This window comes from Thunnus maccoyii, chromosome 14 (genome assembly GCF_910596095.1).
Source record: "Thunnus maccoyii chromosome 14, fThuMac1.1, whole genome shotgun sequence".
Taxonomy (NCBI): domain Eukaryota; kingdom Metazoa; phylum Chordata; class Actinopteri; order Scombriformes; family Scombridae; genus Thunnus; species Thunnus maccoyii.
In genome coordinates, this window is record NC_056546.1 from 22,731,902 (window position 1) to 22,741,224 (window position 9,323).

The 9,323-nt window shown below is 40.1% G+C and overlaps 2 protein-coding genes across 2 annotated transcripts in view; one reads left to right on the forward strand and one right to left on the reverse strand.

The window, feature by feature from the left end:
• Positions 1–4,494, forward strand: part of LOC121911628 (phosphofurin acidic cluster sorting protein 2-like) — a 48,215-nt gene extending 43,721 nt beyond the window's left edge. Inside the window, exons 19-24 of the mRNA XM_042433286.1 lie at positions 128–170; positions 270–312; positions 609–747; positions 890–1,113; positions 1,424–1,537; positions 1,630–4,494. Coding sequence (XP_042289220.1) covers positions 128–170; positions 270–312; positions 609–747; positions 890–1,113; positions 1,424–1,537; positions 1,630–1,745 — 679 coding nt within the window. The 3' untranslated portion in view covers positions 1,746–4,494. The remainder of the gene's footprint in view (positions 1–127; positions 171–269; positions 313–608; positions 748–889; positions 1,114–1,423; positions 1,538–1,629) is intronic.
• Positions 4,495–4,584: 90 nt separating this feature from the next.
• Positions 4,585–9,160, reverse strand: mrpl2 (mitochondrial ribosomal protein L2). Its single transcript, XM_042433287.1, has 8 exons — positions 9,062–9,160; positions 8,541–8,633; positions 7,544–7,706; positions 6,243–6,384; positions 6,032–6,147; positions 5,680–5,790; positions 5,045–5,118; positions 4,585–4,960 (listed from the first exon to the last, which is right to left on the reverse strand). The coding sequence occupies exons 2-8, from the start codon at positions 8,610–8,612 to the stop codon at positions 4,751–4,753; spliced, it is 888 nt and encodes a 295-aa protein (XP_042289221.1). The 5' UTR covers positions 8,613–8,633; positions 9,062–9,160; the 3' UTR covers positions 4,585–4,750.
• Positions 9,161–9,323: the final 163 nt, after the last annotated feature.

Genomic DNA, 9,323 nt, shown 5'->3' on the forward strand with positions numbered 1-9,323 from the left:
TGCAGGCTACGCCAAAGCCATCTCCCCTCCAGGACCATTGAGTGTTCATGTGTACCTCTGGAGTGTTGAAGTGTTAAAAACTCACCTCTGGCCATACTCACAGCCTCTTTACTCTCTCTGTTCACAGCCCCGACGAGGACTCCTGTCAGAAATTTGTACCATTTATTGGGGTAAGACTTGTTTCTTTCATAGACAGGTGTTAGACAGGATTGTAAATTCATTGTGTTTAATTTAGTTTTACACTGAAACCTTTTCTTTTATTCTTGCAGGTTGTGAAAGTTGGGATTGTGGAGCAAAGCCTCTCAACCTCAGGTAAGGCAGATGTTTTTTAAAGGTGTAGCAAGGGTCACTGTACTATGTGTGATGTAATCACTTTCGCTTTTCTGCACCATCTTGAATAACAGAAAGACACAGGTGAGAGGGAAAGGAGAATTTAATTTAAATCAAGAAAAAATAGTCAGACACCCAAACATCATTATATTTCTTTACTTGATTTACCTTTAATAGCTAGAATGGATGTATTTCCACCATGGCAAGCTGTGCATATCAGTGTTTCATTTCACTTTCAAGTTTTGTGCATATGATTATTTTTTCCCCTCAATTTACAGTGGACTCAGATGATGCGATGGGGGGCAACACAAGCATCCTGTCATCCCCAACGCCCCCATCGGCTGGTCCGTATGGGAAGGAGATCGGGGGAACCCCACCACAGTCTCCCTCTGTATCCACCGCCCTGTCTGGAGCTGGGTATGACAACACACACACGAAGTTATCAACAGAAATACACTGGATTGTTGAAGGATCATCACAGTAGCATTTATCGCGAGCCGTTTTTTAGCTGCGAGGTTTCTCTGTAGTGTTTCTGACTTTGACTGTTTTCCCTTTGTAGTTCTCCGTGTTCAGGCAGTGAAGTGATGGGGCTCCAGGTGGATTACTGGACGTGGCAAGGCCCCGAGAAGAAGAAAGAGGGAGAGAAGAGAGACGTGGGACTAAAGAACACCCTGAAGAGTAACTTCCGTTCACTTCAAGTCAGCCGCCTGCCCTGCGGAGGAGAACTCACCCCTCCACCCAGCATGGCTATGACCGTAGTCACCAAGGAGAAGAACAAGAAAGGTACGCCAACACAAATGCTTTATATTTTAAAAGAAACTCATTTTACCCAGTAGTCATAGTGCATAGTGAGGTGGAACATTTCTGGTACTTAGCTGGAGGGGATTAGCCATATTTTTACTCTTCCTTCAGTGTTAATGCTCAGAAAAATGCAACAAATCTCCCTGTTTCTAAAACTGTCCTTGCACAGTAGGGATGAGCTGAAAAGCGTGATGTTTTCTGTACTGCAGAGGGCCCAAGAACTGAACAAAAAATATGAGCAAAAGATGTTTTTTTTTATGACTCACCTCACTCTCTGCCTCCTTTTTCCCAGTGATTTTCCTCAGCAAAAAGCCCAAGGAGAAAGAGCTGGACTCTAAGAGCCAAGTGATTGATGGCATCAGCAGGTTGATCTGCACAGCCAAGCACCAGCACACGATGCTGAGAGGTAAGCCTGACATCTCCACAGCTGACGCTGTACTGCCACCTAGTGTTGATGCCAGTTCTCTCCTGCTTACATTATCACTTTTTTGTCTTTAGTCACTATCGATGGAGTGGAGTGGAATGATGTCAAGTTTTTCCAGCTCGCTGCCCAGTGGCCAACACATGTCAAGCACTTCCCGGTGGGAATCTTTGGTTACACTAAGCCCGTGTGACCCTGGCCACCATCCTCTCACCACCACCAGACTCTCCGCTGCACTTGTCTCACCGAGAGGCTACAGAGAATTAGAGGAAAAGCCAACGGGGCCCCCGGCAGTAATAGTTTTCCTGTGGAAATCTTACTGACTCACAACCACGTGTTCAATACACAAATTTCATGTTGTCAATTTGATGTTTTTGATGTTGATGTTGGGTGGTGGTGTTGTTTTTTTACACACTACAAAAAGAACAAGTACTATTTTGTAAGATTTGTGCTACCGCCTCGGAGGTATTTTGAGGTTTTTGACAATTTGCCACATTTCGATAATGGCAGCTGTGTTTGCACTTTGTTTTTGTTAACATTTTATTATTTCTGTGAAATCCTACATTTATTGTTACTCTATAGACAATGGAGGAGTGTGATGGTGATGTGCAGTGGCGTGTGTGAGATTGTTTGAGACCGTGTTTGTGTTTGTTGTTGAAAGTTGGAATATTGCTGTGAATCTAGACGGAAACCTTCTCTTCTAACTCAGTGCTCAGTTTTCTTACTCGTCCCTTTACTTTCTCGGAAAGGTAAATTTTTATAGCAAAGAACGCGAAAATTCTTTTTGCCTCGTTGCTTTTAAGCACACTGTGTACCTAAAGCAAATCCTAAAAAAACAACATAAGCAAGGTATTTTTGAAGGTAGCTATAATGAATGTAGCTATGACACATTTGTAAGCAATTCATTCATTGAAAGTGCTGAAGATTTTGTAATGATGTTAGTGTACAGACTGTACAGTAACAACCACTTAGAAGCAGGGTAACATGACACAAAACAACATATTTCAACTCCCAACAGCTGAATGCCAAATTTTTGTGTTATTGTTTCAAGGCCCTGATTTGTTGGTTTTTTTGTTTTTTTTTTACACCCCCCTCAGCGGTAGTCTCCACCTGCGATGTAATTAGGCCTTCTAGGAGTAATTTCAGATTTTAACAGCATCTGTTTGTGCGTTCAACTTGATGCACTGGTTTATCTGAGAGGACGTCTCACAGACCTGAAGTAACTTAGCAAATTCTGAATCGCTCCAGATGTGCAGTGATGTGCCAAAGTCAAGTTTGTTTTACAGTCTAACCACCAGAGCTCTTGGCTTGGCCAAACTTCATAGTATGTTGAGCTGCAAACTGAAATCATATATATATATAATATATTTGTGGTCCCTGTGGAGATCAGTATTAAAATTACTGAATTCATTTTGAAAAAAAAAAACTATTTACTATTGCTCCACTTTTGGCCAAATCTAAACACGTGAAGCATTTACAGTAGTGTGCACATTCTACTAAAGCAATTACCGTTGTGTCCTTTTTAATACAGCTTCACCGTGGCTGGACATGTAAGTAGTACCCAACCTAGAACATACTGAGAAGTTGGTCATTCAGTATTGTTTAGGCCCGTTATGGAAAAATGACTAATAAGAATGAGTTGGTCTGACTTGAAACATGCTTTGAGATCAGTATCGAGCGAAATGCAAGTATTGAATAGTTTTAAAAATATGATGAAAAGTGTATGAAGTCTTGCCAGATGTCCAAGTCACTGCCTATGTGTGTCTGTGTAGGTGTGCTATATGTTTGATGGTACTCCCTGAATAGTGTTACGTGAAACTTTTGCAATAGGAAACCTTTGGACAAAGGGCCTTCTGTATGAGTTTGTTGTTGCTTTTTATAAAGTGAAGACTTACAAGCTTTGATAGGCTGGCTTTTTTTTAGTATTGTATATAAATATATATATACAAGATGTATTATTGTGAATTGCAAATCCCCCCCCTTCCACTAAATTGAAAGCACAAATAGCTTACTTTTATTTCTTGACATAAATGCCAAATATATTTCCAGAACTCAAGAACTATGAAGTCGACTTGTACAATGCAAACACTATTAGGTTGTTATGTAATTTCTCATACATTTCCCTCACTTTGTAATGCACTTTCATGTGGTTTTATACACATTTTAGCTCAAATTGGGACACAGTTTGGTTTTGAGGTGAAGTGTTAGAGGTGTTATTTTTGAAATGTAAACCACTACCTATAGACAAGAGAAGGCCGTTTTTTTTGTTTGTTTTTTTTAAATAGTTTTGAAAATGATCCTTTTTCATGGGGATGTTGTGTTTATGTTGATGGGTTCAAGCGCCCTCTGAGGTCTGAAAAAAACCTTCATGGCTGTCTGTTACTTAATGTTTTGCCACTTGATGTTGAAAATCTTATTTTGCAGCTACCACCGTATGTGTCTGCCTGTGACTAAACAGTCAAACTTTGATGTCTCCTGCTTTTTGAGAGTGTTCACTATCTTCTCTTAGCTGGGAGACAAACTGGCCCTTACTCATTAATAAACTCGGGCTGTGAAGTGTTAGCCACGGCAGAGGCGTTTGAGGGAATTTGTCATGTGTTAGCCTTTTAAAAACTAAACGGGCATAATGTCAAGTGTATTTCAGTGTATTTGACCTCAAGTTTTATTTTTTTTTGCCCTGAATCTAGAGGTAGCATGGGGGTGTTATACAAGGCTGGATCAATGAGCAGGCATGCTCACTTTATGTCACCATTTTCTTCAATTAGAAATTGAGCACTGCTAAAACTAACTTTAACATCAGTGTTAATGTTGTTCATTAATGGTCAAACTACACAAATTACTACATGCCATCTCATTGCTCCTGTTACTTGAAATGCCACCCGGTGTCTTTGCACAAACCCTATTTTAAAAGACATGACAGTATTTTTAAATTTACCACTAAAAATATGGGTTACTCTGCATGTTTTACTATAGATGTAAATATGTTTTGGATTTTTATATTGTTTTGTTTCTTTCCATGCTCTCACAAGCAGTTGTGTTTAATAAAATTTTTAATCTTCTGTACAAACAGCATGTCTTTATTCATCTTTTCTCCTCTGAACAATCGATTTACTGTGACTTCATTGTAAATACAAGTAAATAATAATACAAGGCGATTATAACCAATCTCCAGTCCCAAATGTCCAGACTTGTGTTGTGTTATTTAGCTGAGATTGAGGGCAGGTTGACGTAACTCTTCATCGGAGGTAGCGGTTTAATCTTGCGTCCTGCCCAGCCTCCCTTCCTCTGCCACAAGCCGCTCGAAGGGCGAACGCCAAACCACCGATTGCGACCAGCTTTGCCAATGATCTCTTTATTATGGTCGATATTGGATACGCGTCCCACCGTTACCATGCAGGTCTCCAATACCTGTGTATGAAGATGACAACATTCAGTTCAGAGCTGAATCGGGTCTAAACATGGCAGGTGGAATCATAATCTAGGTAATCTCACCTGAACCTGCTGCTTCGAAGGAAGCTGAACGATCGCTGTTCCGTTTACTTTACGGAGCAAAACACCACTTGTGCCTGAAACCAAAAAGAAACAACATTCAGTTTGGTAATTATTACAAATAACATTTTACATCACCTATTAATTTTTTTCCAAAATATGTACAAGGTTGCACAAGATAAGAAGAAACTCCTCCAAGATGTCAAAAGGACACTACAGCAGAGAACAGTTATTAATATAAAACAACGTACAAGTGTGCATCAATAGATGCAGAATATACATTTCACAGAAATGAGCCACAATATACTGTAGAGTGATGAAAAAACTGATTTTTGATCAACAAAAGATAATTTGACAACAAATTTGATAATTGGTTAATAGTTTAGGTCATTAGTCAACATATTCTGGTCTCACCTTTGAGGGAGATCTGCTGCTTTTCTCTGGTTTAGATTATTGTAAATTGAATCTTTGTTTTTTCGACTGTTGGTCCAATTCAAGCAATTCAATGTCATCACCTTGGCAAAAATAATCAACACTGAAAATCATCTGCAGTTGTAGCCCTACCTGTATACACACAAAAATCTCATAATATGCAGAGAATTTAGAATGAATTAAATAAAGTGCAAACAGTAGATTACCTGCAGCACGGATGTACTCTGATCCCTTCCCCGGTTGTATCTCCAGATTGTTCACCAGTGTCCCCACAGGAAGAGCTCCCAGTGGGTAGGCATCGCCTTCATTGGCTGAGACTGCAAAGTAAAACAAAAGCACATAATTGCATTCTTAGTCTCACAGTTGCATTATGGGAATTGTAGGCTCCAGAGATTTTGGAACTTGACCCATACTTGAGAATAAAAGTCAGGGTATTTGCTGCTTTGATTTCAGTCAGGTTTTTTTGTTTCTTATTCTGTCAACTTGTGAGTTCTCCAACTTTAAGGAAGTGCAACACAAAATCACAGAAGTACTCAAATCAGGACATGCATCTCGTACCTGCCATGCGCCCAATAACTCCAGATGTTTTAATGACGTCTCCAGCCTGCATGTTCTCTGTTGCAATGATCCATCTTTTCCGGGCGCCTCCAGCCACCAGAGCAATGTCAGCAGACCTGTACAGACAAACACATTAGGAGGACCAACTGTATGTTCATTATCGTTATTAGATACGTTAATTTAAGTGCTGTGTGGCGGAGGCTGATCTCACCTGCATGGGTCGTATCGCACTTCGACGACCTTCTCTTCAAAGGGCTGGGCATCTTTGCTGGGTTCATAGCGCAGTCGCTGGAAGTCTATCCACCGGTATTTTTGTTTGTGGCCGCCGCCAATGCCATGTGTCCGTATCCTTCCTGTACGGCAGAAAAACAGATGAGCAATTCTTTTCACTCTAGTCGCTCTTGTCAGAACAAGTATCACAGCTGTTACAAAAGCAGATACATCACAAAGTACTGCAAGGTTTCTACCCGAGGCTGAAAATGACCTTTGATTGATGTGACATTTTTCCTCTATAAAGACTGCATAATTTGAGATTTACATCAAAAGCTATTTTACTTGGATTACACTACCATTGACAGCCTACAGCTTCAAATTTTAAACCTTTTTTCTTTTTGTAAAGACAAAAGATCACATCAATCAAGATTTACTTAAAAAATTCTGTACTTATACTAGTCAGGGCTTGACTAGATTGACACTGAATACCAAAAGACCGTTTTAAACTCAGTAAGTGAAGCCTTTAATCTATTTATGCAAACATAACAAAGAGACCTGCACATTTGAAGCTAACTTACAGGACAGGTTCACAATTTTTCCAAGTCTGTCTTAAAACAACAATCAGATGCCCAAATTAACATAGAAATGAGTTTTTCTTGCCATAATCGTCCCTCATTGACCATTAGGAGATCCCTTCATAATGCACTTACAATGTAAGTAATGCGGGACAAAATCAAGACCTTCTTCTGTGCACAATTGTATTTAAAAGTTCATCTGAAGCTAAAATGAAGCTTCAGCCATCCAAATGAGTCAAAACAAGTAGATATCTTTCAACATTACAGTCTTTTTAGTGCCAAAGTCCCTCTTTTTGTTGCGATACTTCCACCACAGCTCAACAGGGAAACACTGTCCGAAGAAACACAAAGAGGGAAATTGATGCTAAAAAGACTGTAAATGTGGCGGATATACACTTGATATGACTAACTCAGACTGCTGAAGTTTCATATAAGCTTCTGGTAACTTTTAAATGCATTTTTGCTCAAAATAACTGTGTGGACACATTGTGGATTTTGGTCCCCATCACCTACATTGAAAGCACATTTGAAAGGGAATCTTTTAATAGCCAGTATGAACAGGAGGAATGATTACAGTGAGGAAAATCTCTGTCAGTCTTCATATAGACACATGACTGTTGTTTTAAGAAAGAATTGAAAACATGTGAACCTACCCTTTAAATCTGGCTTGTAAACACACAAACAACCACTTATCCTATTCTGCTACAGTGACCACACTCTTTACCTGAGTGATCTCGGCCTCCCGTCTTTTTCTTTCCTATAGGCTTGATGGTGTACTTCTCCCTCTGCTTCCACAGAGTCCTGTTCTGCTGCAGAGAGGCTGTGGTGAGGAAGCCTCTGCACTGTCCAACACACACCTGAGTCCCCAGCTTGGTCTGTGCTACTGCCTGTCAACACAAACACACACAGCTTGTTTGATACTTGTGATGTTGTGATTCAGTTCTCCAGTGTGACTGAAGGCAACAACACTGAAGTTGTCTTCCGATTTGCAGTTTCTGATTCGGGGTTAAAGGGGTAGGTTAAGGGAAACATAAATAATGATATTTAGTGGCTGATTCTCCATTTTTTCACACATCTGAAAGAGTGTTAGACATTATAGCAACGCTGTTTACACCCACTTTTAGATTTCTGAAACCTTTATTTTGCTTATGAAAACAGATAAAAGGGCTATTTCACTGCCCCCCCCCCCCCATCTAAACCACATCAGACCAGTTCTAGATCAAAAACCACTATGCTTAGATTCGTCATCTAGACTAGATTACCAAGGAGACTCCAGAGACTCATTAAAACACAATTTTAGATTTGTGAACCCTTTATTCTATTTATGAACACTGAAAGGAAGGGCAATTTCACTGCTTTTTCTGGCCTTTTTTCTGTTTTCATAAGAAAAATAAAGGTTTCACAAATCTAAAAGTGGGTTTTAACGAGTCTCTGGAGTCTCCTTGTTAATCTAGTCAAGAGTCTAAGTATAGTGTGTTTTGAACTGGACCTGGTCTAATGTGGTCTGGAGGGAGAAATAGCAGTGAAATCGCCCTTTTCTCTGTTTTCATAAGCAAAATAATGGTTTCACAAACCTGAAAGTGGGTTTAGACAGCGTTAAGGCTTTTGCTAAGTGTAAGAGGTGCCAAAACGGAGAATCAGCTGCTAAATATCATGATTTATGTTTGATGCTTATGGTGTTGTGACTCAGTTCTCCGGTGTCTCTGACAGCAGCTGTTTACCTGAGAGGCCAGCAGGGCAGGCTGGGAGACAGTCAGGGAGCGCAGGGCTTGAGTTAAACACCACACCGCCATCACGACGTCCCCTTGACAGAGCTGAGGAGCAGATGAGAGGCATTTAGTAACGTTAGTTAGGCAGCTTTCCCTCTTCCTGCTGTGCAACATTAACTTTAATATGATCAATACAAAGTATGCAAGTTTCTCCTGCTTTCAGTCCCGTTACAGCTCAACAAGCAGACTCCCATTGATCACCAGTGGTCAACAAAATCACATGTTTACCTCTCTATTGTAGTATTTATGGCTCAGTAGTGTCTACACTGTTATCACTATAACTTCAGAGGAATCTATATGACATAAACGTGAGCGACCGCTAGCTTAGCATGTAGCTACCAGATTAATGGTTAATGTGGATGAATAACCGGCCGAGCTTTTTGTTTTGTGTTCTAATATAATAAGCTATGCTGAACGTTTATCTCGTTTCCACCTTCCACTATAACACGGTGTAATAATAATATTAAACCGACCTTTATAAGTGATTTATTTCATCCCAATCCTCTCGCTGGCGTCCTTCACAGTCCTGCACGCTGCGTCGCGCGCTGATGACGTCTATTCAAACCTCGGAGCTTTTTTTAATTTCATTTTTTCATTAGTTTCTTTGCATTGTGTCAGCTTCCCCCTGTAGCCAATAATTCTTTAAAAAAAAAAAAAAAGTATGACACAGAGTGAGTATATTCCCAGCTCCCCATAGAGATATCATTGCAGGCTGTCATTTAACTGTTAAGATGT

Excerpts from the sequence above, each read along its gene's own strand:
- mrpl2 (XM_042433287.1), bottom strand. The coding sequence starts at position 8,612 with ATGGCGGTGTGGTGTTTAACTCAAGCCCTGCGCTCCCTGACTGTCTCC. Across the intron at positions 5,791-6,031 it reads AGTTATTGGGCGCATGGCAG|TCTCAGCCAATGAAGGCGAT; the intron begins GTACGAGATGCA and ends TTTACTTTGCAG. Across the intron at positions 5,119-5,679 it reads AGAGTACATCCGTGCTGCAG|GCACAAGTGGTGTTTTGCTC; the intron begins GTAATCTACTGT and ends TTTTGGTTTCAG.